Source organism: Pristiophorus japonicus, chromosome 14, assembly GCF_044704955.1.
Source record: "Pristiophorus japonicus isolate sPriJap1 chromosome 14, sPriJap1.hap1, whole genome shotgun sequence".
Taxonomy (NCBI): Eukaryota; Metazoa; Chordata; class Chondrichthyes; family Pristiophoridae; genus Pristiophorus; species Pristiophorus japonicus.
In genome coordinates, this window is record NC_091990.1 from 101,488,655 (window position 1) to 101,508,287 (window position 19,633).

At 45.8% G+C, this 19,633-nt stretch overlaps 1 protein-coding gene across 2 annotated transcripts in view; it reads right to left on the reverse strand.

Annotated features, from left to right (window-relative positions):
• Nucleotides 1-1,909: 1,909 nt before the first annotated feature.
• Nucleotides 1,910-19,633, reverse strand: part of LOC139280004 (immunoglobulin superfamily member 22-like) — a 134,324-nt gene continuing 116,600 nt past the window's right edge. For both annotated transcript variants that reach the window (XM_070899419.1, XM_070899420.1), the window contains exons 20-23: nucleotides 17,777-17,969; nucleotides 16,798-17,097; nucleotides 9,561-9,887; nucleotides 1,910-4,080 (exon numbers count right to left, since the gene is read on the reverse strand). In XM_070899419.1, coding sequence (XP_070755520.1) covers nucleotides 4,013-4,080; nucleotides 9,561-9,887; nucleotides 16,798-17,097; nucleotides 17,777-17,969 — 888 coding nt within the window. In that variant the 3' untranslated portion in view covers nucleotides 1,910-4,012. The remainder of the gene's footprint in view (nucleotides 4,081-9,560; nucleotides 9,888-16,797; nucleotides 17,098-17,776; nucleotides 17,970-19,633) is intronic.

Here is a 19,633-nt window from a genome sequence, read left to right on the forward strand (position 1 = left end):
GGGGGGAGAGAAAGGGGAGGGAGGGTGGAGAGAAAGGGGAGGGAGGGGGGAGAGAAAGGGGAGGGAGGGAGGGGGAGAGAGAGAGAGAGGGGAGGGGGAGAGAGGGGAGGGAGGGGGAGAGAGGGGAGAGAGGGGAGGGAGGGGGAGAGAGGGGAGGGAGGGGGAGAGAGAGAGGGAGGGGAGGGGGGGAGAGAGAGAGGGAGGGGAGGGGGGGAGAGAGAGAGGGAGGGGAGGGAGGGAGAGAGAGAGGGGAGGGAGGGAGAGAGAGAGGAGGGAGGGAGGGAGAGAGAGGGGAGGGAGGGGAGAGAGAGGGGAGGGAGGGGGAGAGAGAGAGGGGAGGGAGGGGGAGAGAGAGAGAGGGGAGGGAGGGGGAGAGAGAGAGGGGAGGGAGGGGGAGAGAGAGAGTGAGAGAGGGGGGAGGGGGAGAGAGAGAGGGGAGGGAGGGGGAGAGAGAGAGGGGAGGGAGGGGAGGGGGGAGAGAGAGAGAGAGAGGGGAGGGAGGGGAGAGAGAGAGGGGAGGGAGGGGGAGAGAGAAAGGGGAGGGAGGGAGGGGGGGAGAGAGAGAGGGGAGAGAGAGAGGGGAGGGAGGGGAGAGAGAGAGAGAGGGGAGGGAGGGGGGGAGAGAGAGAGGGGAGGGAGGGGGGGAGAGAGAGAGAGGGGAGGGAGGGGGGAGAGAGAGGGGAGGGAGGGGGAGAGAGAGAGAGGGAGAGAGAGAGAGAGGGAGGGAGAGAGAGAGAGAGAGGGGGGAGGGGAGAGAGAGGGGGGAGGGGAGAGAGACGGGGGAGGGAGGGAGAGAGAGAGAGGGGAGGGGAGGGAGGGAGAGAGAGAGGGAGCGGGGGGGAAGAGAGAGAGGGGGGAAGAGAGAGAGGGGGAAGAGAGAGGGTCGGGGAACAGGAGTGCGGGTCGGGTCGGGTCAGCCGGGGGGTGGGGGGTCTTGGGTCGGGGCGGGGGGGGGAGCGGGTCTCGGGTCGGGGCGGGGGGGAGCGGGTGTCGGATCTCAGGGCGGGGGGTGGGGGGAGCCGGTGTCTGGTCGGCGGGGGGGGGGAGCGGGTGTCGGGTCGGGTCTGGTCGGCGGGGGGAGAGCGGGTGTCGGGTCGCGTCTGGTCGGCAGGGGGGTGGGGAGCGAGTGTCGGGTCTGGTCGGGGGGCGGGGGGAGCAGGAGCTGGCCGTGGGAGGAGCCCCATTCACGCAGCCCCAGTGATGCCATTCAGCCAGGGCTAGGGGCTGCGTGCTTCGGGCCCCTCCCACACAGTTCGGCGCCTGGAGCTACTGCACTTGCGTGCCGACTGTAGCGCACATGTGCAGAGGTCCCGGCACTGTTTTCAGCGCTGGGACCTGGCTCCGCCCCCCCCCCCCACAGCTCGTGCTGGCTGCGCCGAGGGCCAGAGGACCTGTAAGTCGGTGGAGAATACCGAGGATTTTTTTAGGCGCCGTTTTTTTTCTTGTGGAAACTTGGGCCCAACGGAACTAAAAATCTAGGCAAGAAAACAGGCTTCAGCACATGGTCTAAATGGAACTCATTTGTCTTCTCGAACAATCTGCAAGATTTTAGAACCATTCTTGCTATTCTCGAAACACTCCCTCCTTATTTGCCTCATTTTTATTCCTCGTTTCATCTATGTGATCCAGTACTAAGGGCAATAGCCCTTAACCTTTGTTTCTCACCTAAAAAATGGGGCAGGTAGTTTGGTGGTTTAAGCCTCTACTCCATTGAATCCCTGGTATTTGATTTGCTATTTCTCTCTGAGATAGGCTTCAATTGTCTCAGAACAGATCAGTTACAGCAAGTCACTTAACCGATCACAGTTTATGAGATCTCACTAAGATACATTTTATAGATAATCAGCTACGTTGAAGATAAGCAAAAATAAACACTCACAAAAAGGGAAAACAATGATTTATTTAGCATTTTCATTAAGTCAGATTTGTTTTCCAGCTTCAGTGATTAGCAGATATCTAAAATTGTTGTCTAATGATAGCAAATCTACAGGGAAAAGTACAGCCTAAAGTAGGGGAAAATGCAAAACAACATCAAATCAGGTCAGTGCCATATCCCATTGATGTCCCTAGCTATCTTACCATAATTTCAGAAACTGCAGACCCATTGTCTAGATCAGGGTGTTTCTAAGAATAGCAAACTTTACAGAAATTTTAATTTGTGTAAGTGGCCACAAGGAGGCAATTTAAAGAATGGTAAGAGGGGTTCCAATGGTATCTGCTCTCTACATTGCTCTGGGGTTCCCCTCCTCCATGATAACTCACTGTTGACGCAGTAATTGAGATTCTGTTCATGGAAATAGAGAATGCCAAGATTTACTTGTTTCTGTACAGTCAGACAATTCGTTGCCTCCAATAATGAAGCTATGGGCAGAATTTTCAACGTGGCACAATGTTGTAAAATGGGCAGTAGCAGATCAGCTGTCTATTTTTCATTCCACACGTTAATGGAAACTAAAAATCATGCAGGGTGTACAATGGGCAGCCAATCCACCATCCACTGTTGTAGACCTCTGCTAAACTTGAAAGCTCTGCCCTTTGTTTTATTACCCAATACTCCATTTTGGAAAACCTCCAACAGAAAATGGGCCTTAATCAGGATCAAGAGGATTGTCCACGATGCAATTTCAAGGTTAGATTCTAAAATCCTTCAACAGGTGCCCAAATTCCAGACAATAAAACTATTCTAAACCTGGAGGAAAAGAGATGGAGGGGGCCATAGCTGAAGTGAATGGACAACGTTGGTGGGCAAATCTATCTTTTTCTTTTCATTTATTGTCTAACTCAAACAGAAGTACTTGACTGAAGCATGAGTATCACTGGGGAAGCAAAAGCAATTGCATGCTTTTTCTAACTGTCGTTCAAACAGACAAATGGTTACCATCAGCACTGTGTCTATGGCTTCCTACAGAAGAGCACTAACAAAAGCACGCAGCACAGTTCCTTCACAGCGGTCTGCAAAGGACTACCACAGAAACAAAATAGTAAGCTATGGCTGAGTTCTGTAGACAAGACTGTCCATCTGATGCCAATTGTCTCAGATGTTACGGGAAACAAACAATGGCCAAAAATGCAACTGGTGCTATCAATAGAGATATTTTGAGTGGTTGAAGGGTGACTTCACCATGTCTAGCAAGCAATAGTTTTCCATAGATTAATTGAATAATAAGAAATTAAGTACAGAATATGACTTATGTTGTTGGAGTTTATCACAGTAGGATTTTAACATTGTGTTTCCAGTTTTAATTTTGAACAGATTTTTAAAATCCTGCAACTGTCTTCCAATCACCGCTGGTGAAGACAGTGGCTTTCCGTCATGCAAATCTTTCTGGGAAGGATGGAATTTTTGTTGCCATTTGTGCCTTCCAGCATTCCAACAAAACTTTGTGGATAATTACTGATCAAAAATGTTTTATATTTATTTGATTCATAAAGTTTTTCACTGCACTGGCACAAATTTTGTCATCTTTCCTAGAATTCAAAGCAGGACGGAGAGAGAAAGTTAACCCTCACCAATAGTAGTGAAGAGGTGCAGTATTACAGGTGGATTTCTCCTTCACAGTGAGTCTTTTGACATTTGATAGAACATTTTGGGAATAAACTATTTTTCCTGCAAGCATCTCAATTTTACATTTAAGAAGCTATTACAAGTTACTAAGTTGTGTATTTCATCACAGTTTTAAAACTAGGTGTCACCTTCAACCAAACTATATAATAAAAATTATGCTCATAAGTAACATGCAGCTTTTCAATCATTACTGTCTCAGGAATTAGCTCATTCAGAAAGTCACAGAGATTAAATATTGACATGGATGATGAATAATTTTGTCCCTGGCTCTGAAAGTGATTCAAGGATATTAAAAGACAATCGGCAGACAGTTTGGAAATGATGTCCATTCACCCAATTCATTATGTCCAACAAAAATTGTTTCTCTGATAGTAAGCTCAATCTTCACAATGGCAGTAAATGGGTAGTCTTGATCTGCGCCTGTCTTCGCTGAGGCCCAGTCTGAATTTACATGATATGCTTACTTTTACGTAGATTTTCTCCAACAGTATTCTGTATGATGGTAACTCCTTTTTCTGTAAAACAGCAGTCAGAATTTAATTCTTGGTTCATTCTCTCTTTATCTCCCTCTCTTTCTCTGATTCATTCTCTTTCTTTTTCTCTCTCCCTATCTCTGACTCATTCTATTGTCTCTTTCTCTGCCTTTGATTCATTCTTTCTTTCTCTGTCAATTCATTCTACTCTGTCTCTTAATAAAAATGGAGAAATCAGCGGTGAGGCAGCCATTGGGCCCATTGGAGCTCATCCTTCGAGTACATTCATTCTCCTGTCATGGAAGCTAATTGTATTTTGAACAATTCCAATATTTTTGATTCTATTTACTTGTATGTTAGAATATTCCAAAGATTTATTACTCTTTGACTAAAGACTATTCTAAATTTGCTTTCAATTCATTCCTACTTATGTTCTCTGTTCCTACTTTCCTGGCTAATTTTGAAATGATAAGTGAGATTTATCTTATCTGTTCCATTTTCTAGGAGGCACTGCTTAACCACCTTCTCTTCAAGTCCTCATACTCAGTAATATTGTCAATGACTCCATTTTCTCAGACAACATTCTGATCTCCACCTTATAAAAAAAAATCCGAGAGGTATTGGAGAAGCTTCAAAAAAGATTTACTAGAATAATCCCAGAACTGAGAGATTATACCTATCAGGAAAGATTGAACTGGCTGGGGCTCTTTTCTCTAGAAAAGAGAAGATTGAGGAGTGACCTGATAGATGTATTTAAGATTATGAAATGGTTTAATAGGTGTAAAGTCCTGTCCCCTCAGTACAAATTCACACGAGGCATGTAGTGAAGTCAAGGTCACTCTGGACCTGCACCTTTATTTCACAGCTCTGGAATGCTGCACTTGCCTGAGACCTGTCCTTATATACCTGTCTCTTGCAAGTGCACCCCTGGTGGTAAGGTATGCTGGTGGTTACAGGTCATATCTTATTACAGTCATGTATAGTGTAGGGGAGGACGAAAACTCCCTCATTTTACCCAGAAGGAAAAGAGCTGTGGGATCAGTCTGTGTTGTGAATTGAAACCGATAACAGTTTGACCTTGGCAGAGCAGTGATTGGACGGGGGAGGACACCGGAGGGCCAATGATGAGACAGAGTCAGCCCGAAGCATGGGGCTTTCAAGCCAATGGGAGAGCACTTGCTCGAAAACTGGGACTGACTCACAGCCATTATCGGACTATTGTCTTCCCCATGTTTACACTATGGAAGGAAATTATGCAGATCTTCAGAAAACTAGGGAACCCAAAACAAACCAAGGACCTACACAATGGCTACAGGAGGCCAACCCAACTAACACCTACTCAAACCTTGAGTAGGTTAGAAAAACTGAATTGGAGGAAAATTATGCAGACCTTAGAAACCAGGGAACCCAAAACAACCCAAGGGCCTATACAATGGCTACAGGAGGCCAATGCAATCAACACCCACTCAAACCTTGAGTAGGTTAACATCAGTGGAAAAAAACCCGCAATAATCTAAAACTGCTGCATTTTTCAAAATCACAAAGTCCACCAATGAGAAGAATCGACTTCAGCAGGAGAGGCGGACTGGATAATCTGGCTATAAAAAGAGGTTTCTGACGCAGTGTGGGTGGTTTTTTCCCTGCCCTCATCATCCACCAATCACAACCAGCAAGACTCTCGACACTGAAGGATAACCAGTGTCCGAAGACACCGAAGATAGAAGAAACAAACCACTAGACTGCAGAAGGCACAGTAGTGAGTATAACCTCTGGTCCCCAGAACTCCCAACTCAGTTAGGCCAGGAAAGGTGGGGGGTTGGGCATTGTACTGCTAAACTTGTGTAAAGATTTTCGTTGTGTCCGTTTAGTGGGATTTAGGGGGATTGTTTTGTTGGTGTATTGCTGTTTGTTGTGTATACCTTGTCAAATAAATTGGAAGCCTAAGTTCCTCTTGGAATCACCTTGTCTCAGTTCTATTGTATTACATCTCCTGATCGTGAGTCTTATGTCAGAACAGTGTAAGGGAAGCTAGGAGCACCTCGAAAACGCTCAACTGTGTGTCACAGGCTAGGGAAGAAGGGGTTAGGAGTGTTTGACACTCACAGGTGCCTCACAGGCTAGGCATAAGCTGTGGGGACGCACGAGTCTCAAAACCCCCTTCATAAGCTGTGGACACAGTCTCTCCAGGGATGCTCTTGCAGCACTCAGGGTACCTCGCAGGCCAGGCATAAGCTGTGAGGGCAGAAGCCCAGAGAGAGACACCCAAGGCACATCAACACTTCCTGAGAAAACCCCTTACAATAGCATGTTGGGATACAGTTATATATATAATGTAAGATACATGACAATAGGGTAGATGTAGAGAAGATGTTTCCATTTGTGGGCGACACTAGAACTAGGGGCCATAAATATAAAATAGCCACTAATATCTCCAATAGGATTTCAGGAGAAACTTAGAGGGCGGTTAGAATATGGAACTCATTACCACAAAAGGCAGTTGAGGCGAATAGCATTGATGCATTTAAGGGGAAGCTAGATAAGCACATGAGGGAGAAAGGAATAGATCGCTATGTTGATGGGATTAGGTGAAGAAAGCTGAAAGTAAGCTCGTGTGGAGCAAGGATCTATTGGGCCAAATGGTCTGTTTCAGTGCAACAAATACTTTACTGTAAATACTGTAATCCCTCTCCTCTTGAAAACCAATGACATTATCCACTTCCCAAAAAACTCACCCATCACCTAACTGCCCACTCCAATTACCACCTTTTCTTCTCAGGTCCTTGGACGCATCATCGTCTCCCATTCCGTGCCCACTTCTCCCCAAACTCCTTGTTTGGATCCTGCTAGATGTCACATTAAATACCCATGAGCTGTGAGAGAAGAGAAGGTTTGGGTGCTTAAAGCAAGGAGGTGTCTGGTTTCACTGTGGTGGCAGTGACAGAAAGAGAATTTCAGTCACTATATAGGATTTATTCAAAGAGTCTCTCTCCAGCTGTCTCACAACACAACTATGGCCTCATTAATGTCGCTTCCCCACTGTAACCATATCAACCAGTGTCTCAACCTACTGTCAGCCAGCTTCAAGGTCAGGAGCTGGGGTTCAGTCACAGTGAGAGAGAGCAGCGAGTGGGTCCAGTTTTGGTCTGGGTGGGTGAGGGTGAGCGGGAATCCCTTAAAGAGATGATGGGAACACTTATGTAATTATTTTCTTTATGATTGTGTTTGTTGAGGCCAATCTTCGCAGCCACAGCAATCACTGCAGGACTTCCTCAAGGAAGTGTCCTCGACCCAAACATCTTCAGCTTCAATGACCTTCCCCCTGTCATAAGATCAGGAGTGGGGCTATTCGCTGACAACTGCAGTGTTCAACTCCACTCACAACTCCGTTGACAATAAAGCAACCTATGACAGGACTTGGATAAAATCTAGACTGATGTGGCAGGTAACATGTGTACCACATGAGTACCAGATAATGACAATCTCTAACAAGAAGATAAAACAACGATCTCCGCTGACCTTCCACAGCACCATCACTGGGTTTTCCACCATCAACATCTTGGAGGTCACCTCTGACCATAATCATAATTAGAGCAGCAATATCAATACAATGGCAACAAAAGCAGGGCAGAGGCTGGGTATTATGGAACCAGTGGCTCCCCTTGTGATTCCTCAAAGCCTTTCTACAATCCAGAAAATTTGTCAAGAATGTGATGAAATATACACCATTCACCTGGATGAGTGCAGCTGCAACAACACTCATGAAGCATCTAAGACAGAGCAGTTCACTTGATTGATACCCCTGCTACTGAACTTCACCCTACATGCATCCATCTATACGATGCACGGCAGCATCTCAACAAGTTTACTTCAACAGCAACATCCTCTCCCGTGATCTCTACTATTGAAAAGGACAAAGACAGCAATGCCGTAGGAACACCATCACCTCTAACTTCCCCTCTAAATCAGTCCCTACCCTGAATTCCTTCATCATTCCTAGGAATTTCCTATCTAACACTATCATGGGAATATGATCACCATAAGGACTGCAACAATTCAAAAGGAGGCTCACCATTACCTTCTAAGGGCAATTACAGATGAGCAATAATTGTGACTTTGCCAGAAACACCTACATACTGAGCAGTTTAAGCCTCAAAAGGAAGTGCAGGGGTTGGGTTGGGTCAGATCAGGCTGATGAAGGGAGCATAGGTCATAGGTTAGTACACTAAAGGGGTTTAGAGCCTGTATCATAACACTTTAGAGAACACGTGGAGTGGTTTATTGGAATTTCCAGAGGCGTTGAAACCAAAATAAAGAGGAAAGAGTCTTGCTGTGATTGACCTAGACTCCCAATCAGGGTAACAAGGGTCATAGGAGATAAATGCTCCAATGAGAACTGTTTGACAATGGTGGGATGAAATTGGAGTCTCACAGCCTACAAAATCAACAAAGGTGTAGTGCATGTAGTGCTGGCCGTTTTAACCTATTTATGAGAGAACTCATTTAGCATATATGGTTTTGTTTCTCGGTACATTCACTATGGTTTTGAGGGAGTGCAGCGAAGGTTCACCAGACTGATTCCCGGGATGGCAGGACTGAAATATGAAGAAAGACTGGATCGACTAGGCTTATATTCAATGGAATTTAGAAGAATGAGAGGGGATCTCATAGAAACATATTAAATTCTGACGGGATTGGACAGGTTAGATGCAGGAAGAATATTCCCGATGTTGGGGAAGTCCAGGACCAGGGGTCACAGTCTAAGGATAAAGGGTAAGCCATTTAGGACCGAGATGAGGAGAAACTTCTTCACTCAGAGAGTTGTGAGCATGTGGAATTCCCTGCCGCAGAAAGTTGTTGAGGCCAGTTCGTTAGATATATTCAAAAGGGAGTTAGATGTGGCCCTTACGACTAAAGGGATCAAGGGGTATGGAGAAAGCAGGAATGGGGTACTGAAATGCATGATCAGCCATGATCATATTGAATGGTGTTGCAGCTCGAAGGGCCGAATGGCCTACTCCTGCACCTATTTTCTATGTTTCTATGTTACAATCTCAGCAATAGGCTAAAAGGAAGGATTAATATTTTCTCTCTCTCTAGTTCTCTCTCTTCACTTGAAGGTGCTAGATAGTTCCAAAGATGACCTCAGCCCACTGGTACTTTATCTGTTCTTCAATATGTCTAAATATTAAGCGTCAACAAGCCTTTCATCTGAGCCTGATCCTGTATTTATCCAACATCCATGCATGTGCACTTTCCAGCAGGGTTCACTGAATATTGATCAGGAATAGAAAATCCTGGATATTTTTTCCCCTCCCTTGCCTTGAGGAACTAATTGTAGTGCCTTTATGGCTGAACCCGCTGACTCAGCACAGACCAGGGATTGAACCTAGAATTTTTTGGTCTGCATAATCAGTACTGCACTGAATCATCATGAGTCCCAGTGCTGGTCTATAACTATAAACATTTGTAAGATGATTCTGGATGTGAATGTCTGTCAAAAATCACTGCAAGTAGTCACTTACCAAGCACAGTCACCTTGCAGGAGCACTTCACCTTCCCCAGGGAGTTTTCAGCAATAATGGTGTACTCATCAGCATCCATCATTTCTGAACTGGGAATAGTCAGTGTACAGACACCATTTGAGGAGATGTACCAATATTTGAGGTTCTCGGAGATGTAGACCTTGCCTTTATACCAAGTGATGTGTGGCCTTGGATTGCCAGTAATGGCGCAACTCATGGTGCAATCGTTGCCACGGTGAACCGTGTGGTCCTTCAGTGGTGTGATGAATGCAGGGGCATGGGTCCAGTCCTTCTCCTGATATTCCTTAAATGCGACGTTGAAACGTTCTAGTGGAAAGAAGGAAAAAAACTTGAAACAAGAAACAACTTGCATTTAAATAGCAACTTATCACATCCTCACGATATCCCAAAGTGCTCCACAGCCATTGAATTTCTTTGGACTAAAGTCACTGTTACATATGCACGGAAGCTAATTTGCATAGAGCAAGATCCCACAAACAGCAAATGAGATGAATGACCAGTTAATCTGTTTTGATGTTATTGGTTGAGAGATGAATGTTGGCTGCTCTCCTAGCTCTTCTCTGAATAGTGCCACAGATCTTTAGTATCTGCCTGAATCACCAGAATATGTGGACAGAACATGGGCATCAGTTAAAAATCTCATCAAAAGAACTGCACTTCTGACAATGCAACAAACCTTCAGTATTGCAATGGACATCACCATGAATTATTTGCTCAAATAAGGAAGAGGATCCATGAACATCTCCAGCTTTAATGACGGCTGAGCCCAACACGTGAGTGAAAAAGTCAAGGCTGAAGTGTTCGCAGCCATCTTCAGCCAGAGTGCTGAGTGGATGATCCATCTCGGCCTCCTCCCGAGGTCCCCATTATTACAGAAGTCAGTCTTCGATTCACTCCATGATATCAAAAAATGGCTGAGCGCACTGGTTACAGCAAAGTCTATGAGCCCTGACAACATCCCGGCTGTCATGCTGAAGACATGTGCTTCAGAACTAGCATCCCCTCTAGCCAAACTGTTTCAGTACAGCTACCACACTGGCATCTACCCGACAATCTGGAAAATTGCCCAGGTATGTCCTGTCCACAAAAAGTAGGACAAATCCAAACTAGGCAATTACTGCCCCATCAGTTTACCCTCAATCATCAGCAAAATGTTGTCAACAGTGCTATGAAGCGGCACTTACTCACCAATAATCTGCTCATGAATGCTTCCGTTTGGGTTCCGCCAGGATCACTTGGCTCCAGACTTCATTACAGCTTTGGTCCAAACATAGACAAAAGTGTTAAATTCTAGAGGTGAGGTGAAAGTGACTGCCCTGACATCAAGGCAGCAAGTGTGGCATCAAGGAGCCCAAGTAAAATTGAAGTCAATGGGACTCAGAGGGAAAACTCTCCACTTCTGGCGTCATAATTAGACAAAGAAAGACGGTTACATAGGATATACGACACAGAAACAGGCCATTTGGCCCAACCAGTCCATGCCGGCATGGTTGTGATTGTTGGAGGCCAATCATCTCAGCTCCAGGACATTGTTGCAGGAATTCCTCAGGGCAGTCCTAGGCCCAACCATCTTCAGCTGCTTCATCAATGATCTTCCCTCCATCATAAGGTCAGAAGTGGGGATGTTAACTGATGATTGCACAGTGTTCAGTTCCATTCACAACTCTTCAGATAATGAAGCAGTTCGTGTCCGCACGCAGCAAGACCTGGTCAACATTCAGGCTTGGCCTGATAAGTGGCAAGTAACATTCGTGCCACACCAGTACCAGATGACAAGAGAGCATCTAACCGCCGCCCCTTGACATTCAACGGCTTTACCATCACTAAATCCTCCACAATCAACATCCTGGGGGTCATCACTGACCAGAAACTTAACTGGACCAGCCACATAAATACTGTGGCTACAAGAGCAGGTAAGAGGCTGCGTATTCTGCAGTGTGTGTCTCACCTCCTGACTTTCCAAAGCCTTTCCACCATCTACAAGGCACAAGTCAGGATGGTGATGGAATACTCTCTACTTGCCTGGATTAGTGCAGCTCCAACAACACTCAAGAAGCTCAACACCATCCAGGTCAAAGCAACCCGCTTGATTGGTACCCATCCACCACCTTAAACATTCACTCCCTCCACCACCAGCGCAACGTGGCTGCTGTGTGTACCATCTACAGGATGCACTGCAGCAACTTGCCAGCTTCTTCAGCAGCACCTCCCAAATCTGCAATCTCTACGATCGAGAAGGACAAGGCCAGCAGGCGCATAGGAGCACCATCACCTGCAAGTTCTCCTCCAAGTCCCACGCCATCCTGACTTGGAAGTATTTTGCTGTTCCTTCATAGTCACTGGGTCAAAATCCTGGAACTCCCTCCCTAACAGCACTGTGAGCGTACCTATACCACACAGACTGCAGCGGTTCAAGAAGGTGGTTCACCACCACCTTCTCAAGAGCAATTAGGGATGGACAATAAATGCTGGCCTTGCCAGCGATACCCACATCCCCTGAATGAATAAAAAAAATTCTGTCCATCGAATTCCAAAGCCCTGTTTTTAAAACTTGTTCCTGGCCCATGATGTGTAAGTACTGATCATTTATTAAGATTTTTAAGTAATTTTCATCAGTAGCAAAGCAGACATTAGAATCCGAGCTATGATTCCTTACTCTGTGCTGAACCTATCCTACCTGTCTGTAAGAATCCAGTGAAAACATCGACAGCAAAAGCACATACTTTTGGACTTAAATTTTGGACATTGCTTGGACACATTTGCTGTTACTGCAGAGAAGCAGGCAGCCTGATATGGGACAGATCCAAACATGTCCCACAGGAATACACATCAGGTGGGCAGGAATCAATGGTTGATGGACAGGTCCTTTGTCATGCAATGTGAGAGATCAACAAGATTGGTCGGTGCTCAAGACACAAAGGAAGCTTTTTGACTTGTTGGAGCCTTATCGAGGAAACAGGCCAGTAACAAAGGAACAGGCAGAAGACATGATTTTTGCTGTTTTAGTTGCACATCCTCAGGTGAAGGACAGTTGAACTTTTGATGCGAGAAGCAGCATTTTGTAGGTACGAGTGGCTGGTTTCGGGTGCCATCTCTCTTGGTCTCTCTCCTCTTCTACACTTACTCACTTCGTTCAACGCACAAAAACTGAGCACTCCGTCTGGGATGGAGAGAAGAAACACCATCTACGAGCAAAAAGAGCCTCGCTGCTTCGACTGGGAAACTGACCTTGAGACTGGACTTGAATACCACAGATTGGTACAGAACCAGAAGATACGCCTCATCGGGAGAAGCAGCGAGTAAGCCAGAGGGGTGATAGGTGAGCATTTATCCCAGCCCACACATCTTTAAGACCACCGCAAAGTGTGAAGGAGTGTCATGTGTCCCAACCAAGCCTTAGGGGTTTAGTGGGGAGGTTTTCTACCATGGATCGTAAACATACGCACAATTCTGTTGGACAGATTTGGTGGTGCACTTTTGAATCCGAGCAGGGGTGTTTTAGCCATGGGTAATTCGCGTTAGGTGCCTGTTCAGACGGGCCAGGGTTGTGTGTTGTACTGTGTTTGTTTGTTTTACACCACCAGGCTGGGTTTTACTGGGTGCAGGTTTGTGCTTTAACTTGAATAAAAACATTGTGACGGTTGAGACCAAAAGATCTAGCTATAACTATATATTTCTGTTCACTATTATAATTCCGGTGTCTAGAACTGTTGTAAGGGAGGTGATTCAAAATCACCAAGGACAATCTTACCACCTGGATCTCTCTTACCCCACCCCTTTTCAATCTGCTATCCCATCATCTTGATCTGGCCATAACTCACCCCTGCCCACCACACCCTCCCCCCCACTCACTCATTGTCCAATTCCTTCTGGACACTATGACCTGATACTATTTCACTGATATGTTCACATACACTAATTGTTCTATGTTGTGCATTCTTCCAAATTAGGGTTACATGGTGGCTGCAGCATGAGCGCAGGGTATGGTGATAATGTGTATAGCACAAATGAAACAGTTTTAAAAGGATGTTCATAGAAAACCAAATAATCTTTGTCCAAAACAATGCGGGTGGAAGATGCTGCTTGGAGGCTCTGCATTGTCCAGTCATTTATCCCCAGAGAGATAAAGAACTTCTTTGTAAAAATAAAACAAGATCAAAATCTATATGCAGTTATAACAGCCCAACGTATGACATGACACCCACTGGTTGTCTGTGGAAAATCAATAAGCTCTATTTCTTTTCATTGTGGAAAACTTCCCCACATTATAATTTCACAAACTGGAGGTACGAGCGAGACATTATTTATAGTTAATTTTCACATAAACAGAGGTGAGTCTCCCCTCCCTCTAGAGCTAACTATTTTTCATACAGTATTATGTATGTATTCACTCTCAAGCCCCAAGACAAGGGAGAGCTTTACATAGTGTAGTTAAAGGAGTACATTTAAAATACAGCAGGGGACAGTGTTCACGGTCAATTGTAGCAGCTGCTTTGTGTCTAATCTATGTGTGTTGTTGTGGCATTGTTGTGTTCTCTTGCATATTACATGTAAGGTTAATGAAACTTTGCACTTTGAAATGTTGCCATTGTTTAGTTTTCATATATATATAGCAATGTATTTCTTATAGATACATGTATCTGGCAGAGAACTCAAAAACAAGCCTAGAAAAATAGTTAATATGAAACTGTGGAAGTCTGTCCATCTGACAATAAAGGTAAGGAGCTCTTGTGAACATCTCTTAAGGAACATTTGAAATCATTTATATTTTGTATTCTTGCTCAAAATACTATTTCAAACCTCTAACCATAAAGGAAATCTCGAAGGGACAAAAAGGCAAAATGTTAACAGTTAAAACTGATTTTAAAATTCAAAGCGAAACTGTTGTAATCTGGCTTTTGTGCTTTAGTTTTGTGATATAGATTAGACAAACCGAGAATTTTATAGAACAGGATGAACCTCTCTTATCCAGCACCCTCGGGACCTGTCTTGTGCCGGATAAGGGATTTTGCCGGATGAGGGGAGGCCACGTTAAATTAAATGGTACAGGTACTGAGCAAGGGGATTTCAGGGCTGGCTGGCTTAGTGCTGGGAGTGCGGCAGAGAGATCATGAGGGCGGGGAGGCGGTGGATCGCGGGGTCAGGCCAGCGATTGCGGGAGTCGGCAGTGAGGAAGGACTTCAATTTGTTCATGTCGGAGCGGCCGGGAATGGTGCCGGATGAGGGAGTCCCGCATAAGGGAGATTCAACCTGTATGCTATTTGTAACTTTCGGTTTCCCGAGAAAATGTATACATTCAAATAGCAATTGTTTTAACCTTGTCTGGCAGCTTCCTATGTCTGTGTGTGTGTTTATATCTGCGCACACACAGAGGTTGAACTCCAGGACATAGTTGACGTATTTACTGAGGTGTACGAAAGGATAGGCCTTGTGCTAAACATCAGTAAGACAAAGGTCCTCCACCAGCCTGTCCTCGCCACACAGCACTGCCCCCAGTCATCAAGATCCACGGCGCGGCCCTGGACAACGTGGACCACTTCCCCTATCTCGGGAGCCTCCTATCAACAAGAGCAGGCATTGACGACGAGAGCCAACATCGCCTCCAGTGCACCAGTGCAGCCTTCGGCCGCCTGAGGAAAAGAGTGTTTGAAGATCAGGCCCTCAAAACTGTCACCAAGCTCATGGTCTACAGGGCTGTAGTAATACCCACCCTCCTGTATGTCTCAGAAACATGGACCATGTACAGTAGACACCTCAAGTCGCTGGAGAAATACCACCAACGATGTCTCTGCAACATCCTACAAATCCCCTGGACCAGGCCAACATCCCCAGCATTGAAGCACTGACCACACTTGATCAGCTCCGCTGGACAGGCAACATCATTCGCATGCCAGACATGAGACTCCCAAAGCAAGCACTCTACTTGGAACTCCTTCACGGCAAACGAGCCAAAGGTGGGCAGCGGAATCGTTACAAGGACATCCTCAAAGCCTCCCTGATAAAGTGCAACATCCCCACTGACACCTGGAGTCCCTGGCCAAAGAGCATGCAGAAATCAAGCACAGGCTGTGGAAAGAGCGTGCGACAAACCAGTCCCACCCACCCCTTCCCTCAACGACTATAGGTCCCACCTGTGACAGAGAGAGTGGTTCTCATATTGGACTGTACAGCCACCTAAGAACTCAAGTTAAGAGTGGAAGCAAGTCTTCCTCGATTCCGAGGGACTGCCTATGATGATGATGTGTGTGATGTTATAGATAGAGATAGAGAGATGCCTGTATACTAAAAAACATAATAAAACAGCTACAAAAATATAACCAAGTGGATGGCCAAATGCCTGATTTCATAGTGAAAGGTTTGGGTGATTTCTCCCCTTGTCATATGTGAGCAAATTTATTTACGTAACTTGTAAGTGGAGGAAACAATTTTTTTTTGCAACACGTGCAAATGGTAAAGAAAACAAGGGGTGGAGTTCAGGGGCGGTAACATTCGGGAGGAGGGACATTTTGCGCCAGGCACAGAAGTCCCACCCCGCACTCAAAATTCGAGTAACCTCCCCCGAAAGAAAGTGGAGTTCAAAATAACGCGCTCCACTTCCTTTCTGGGGCAGCAGTGAGGCAGATGGGTCAGGAGCATAGTGCTGTCACATAGGAGGGGCTCTTCCCTTCATGAAAGGGAAGGGCCCAAGCTGCAAACTCTGCAGTGAAGAAAGGGGCCAAATTCGGTATTTTATTTCAAATGGACACCACCCCTTTAAGCGTTGCCCTGCGAGTGGCCTTTAGCACAGCTTCAGGGGGTTCTCCACAATATTTGTTCCGGGGCGATAATGGGGCGCTGTGCATGGTGATGACGTTGTCATTACTGGCATAGCGGAGCAGGGCGCTATCGGTTACTGGCGCCGCTAAACTCGCGTGAAATTTAGCGGGAGTTGTTAGCGGCTCCATGCCCGGGTGAAAAGTCATTTGCGCTAATGGGAGGAATTTCTAGACCACACTATTTAACTCCAAAGTACTTAGCTCACAGTATCTTTAGCTGTCAAACTTATTTGCATTTTTTTCGGAAGTCACGTGCACCTTCTCTCATTCCTCAGCATCTCCTTTGTCATACCATCACCTCCAACTCACTGTGAAGAACAACACAGTAGAATTGCTAGTTCTTTTAAATTATTTGTTTTGGTCTCTAACATCTGAGGTGGGCAGCTGCATCAAGGATGTACCTTTATCCCTGGCAAGATACCATGGTTCCTTCACATCCAGTGGGTCACTGTCTCCAATGTCGTTCCGAGCAATCACCCTGAAGAAGTACTTTCTGCCTGGAAGCAGACCTGTCACGGTGTACTTATTACCAAAGACACGGTCTGTCACAGTGTACCAGGTCGCAGTGCTGGCATCGCGCTTCATTATCACATACTGTACACGCCCGTCCTCTATGTTATCTGGAGTGTGATCCCAAGTGAGGGTCGCTGTGTTCGGAACTTCCTCGACCAGGTGTAAGTTAGTGGGTGGACGTGGAAAATCTGAAAAAAGGCAACACTTATTCAGAGGCCAGTTACTGCCTGTTTGATAGCTTAGCCATATGGGCCACAACCTAACCAAACTGAACAAAGCTTACCCACAGGGGCCACAATTAATCAACAGGAGATTATCAACAGTGGCACAACTTATATATAGGGGGGAAATTACACTATTGGGATATAGTATAAGAAAAAGGTCACAATTTGTTCACAGGGACACTGTTTACTCTCAGAAACACCGTTTACCGATCACCGTTTCTTTTTTACAGCTTGACTCAATGGTAGCACGCTCACCTCTGAGTCAGAAGGGTCTACATTCAAGCCTCAATCCAGATATTTGAGCACGTAATCAAGGCTGACACTTCAGTGCAGTACTGAGTAAGTTCTGCAGCATCGGAGGTCAAATCTTTTGGATGAGACGTTAAACTAAGGCCCTGTCAACCTGATTATGAGAGCATAAAAGAGCTTATGGCATTATTCAACAAAGAACAGGAGAATTCTCCTGGTGACCTGGTCCATCCCTCAAACAACTTCAACAAAAACAGACTAACTGAACTATCTGGCCTAGCCACAAGATTGCAGGAAGGGTGCAGTTTATACATAGCATATATTGTCCAGAGGGGCAATGGTTATCTGTAGAGGCACAGATAATCACAATTGTAGTCCCAGCTTATTATCATACCTGCAACACGAATTCTGATATCATGAAACTTTTCACCGTAGTCATTTTTCAGCATAATCTTGTATATCCCTGAATCTGATCTCTGGGCACTGGGGATCAGGAACTGTGACATATTCGGTCCTTTTGTGATTGCCTCCCTGCCTTTGGTGGGGATTCCCTCTCTCAGCCAGATCACATTTGGTGGAGGAGAGCCCTGTAATAAATAGTAACAAATTAATATGAAGCAACAGCAATCGTGAGATCAGGCAATGCTTTCCATATCTGATATGTTCTGGACATGTACAACAGCTGGCAGTGTGGCACACATTGGCCATTCAGTACAAGAGAGGAGTGAAACATTCCCTTCTAGCTAGTGTCTAATGCATATATACAGGAACCCACAGTGAGACACTGACAAGAGTCCTGAAAATCGTTGGTCCTTTGAACCTGGTTTAAGTAATGGGATCTACCCAATGGGAACCTGCGGTGCTCACCCTGTTGAGGTAGCTAGGGTGAGAGGCCAGTTCCCTCACTTTAATAAAACTGGCAGGAATGTGTGCTACTATATGAAAATTTCAGAACGGAGCTGGCAAAATGGCACGAGCCATTTTAGTAGTTCAGCAGTAGTTTTGGCCTGTAATGTAATTTTAGAAAGATCCAATTGCCCTTTGTAAAGGAAGGCAGTCAAGTTAGACTCCAGACTGTAATTTTCAGGAGTCTAGGCCCAAGTCCAAGACCTGGACCTCCAGGTGGGCTCCATATCTGCTGAACGGGATAGAACACTTCCATCCTCCCCGAATACTCTGGAACCCAGTCTGGGGCCTCGGAAATTCCAACCTTCACATTCACTCACACTGGCCACGTACCTTCTGATATATGGAGCCATGTTTGGAGTGAATGGAGATTCTGCCCCAAACAATCTCCTTGCCACTACCAACAACAACAACTTGTATTTATAAAGCACCTTTAACGTAGTAAAACATCCCAACAGGAGTATTATGAGATAAAAAATTTAACACCAAGCCACATAAGTAGAAATTAGTGCAGGTGACAAAAAGCTTGGTCAAAGAGGTAGGTTTTAAGGAGCGTCTTGAAGCAGGAAAGAGAGGTAGAGAGGCGGAGAGGTTTAGGCAGGGACGTTCAGAGCTTGGGGCCTAGGCAACAGAAGTCATAGCCACCAATGGTTGAGCGATTATAATCAGGGATGCTCAAGAGGGCAGAATTAGAAGAGCGCAGACATCTCGGGGGGGTTGTGGGGCTGGAGGAGATTACAGAGATAGGGAGGGGCGAGGCCATGGAGGGATTTGAAAGCAATGATGAAAATTTTGAAATCGAGGCGTTGCTTAACCGGGAGCCAATGTAGGTCAGCGAGCACCAGGGGTGATGGACAAGCGGGACTTGGTGTGCATTAGGACACGGCTAACCGAGTTTTCGATCACTTCTAGTTTATGTAGGGCAGAATGTGGGATGCCAGCCAGGAATGCGTTGGAATAGTCAAGTTTAGAGGTAACAAAGGCATGGATGAGGGCTTCAGCAGAGGATGAGCTGAGGCAAGGGTGGAGATGGGCGATGTTATGGCGGTAGAAATAGGCGGTCTTGGTTATGCTGCGGATATATGGTCGAACGGTCATTTCAGGGTCAAATATGACACTGAGATTGCAAACAGTCTGATTCAGCCTCAGACAGAAGTTGGGGAGAGAGATGGAGTCAGTGGCTAGGGAATGGAGTTTGTGGCAGGGACTACCTGGAAAACGGTAGCGGAGGCTAGGAACCGGTCTATCTGGGTCCCAGCCTTATTCCAGGCCTTTCAACACACTGCCGGTGTAGTTACTCTGGTAGTGTACCCGAAAGGGTCACAGATTTACAGGGCCAAACTAC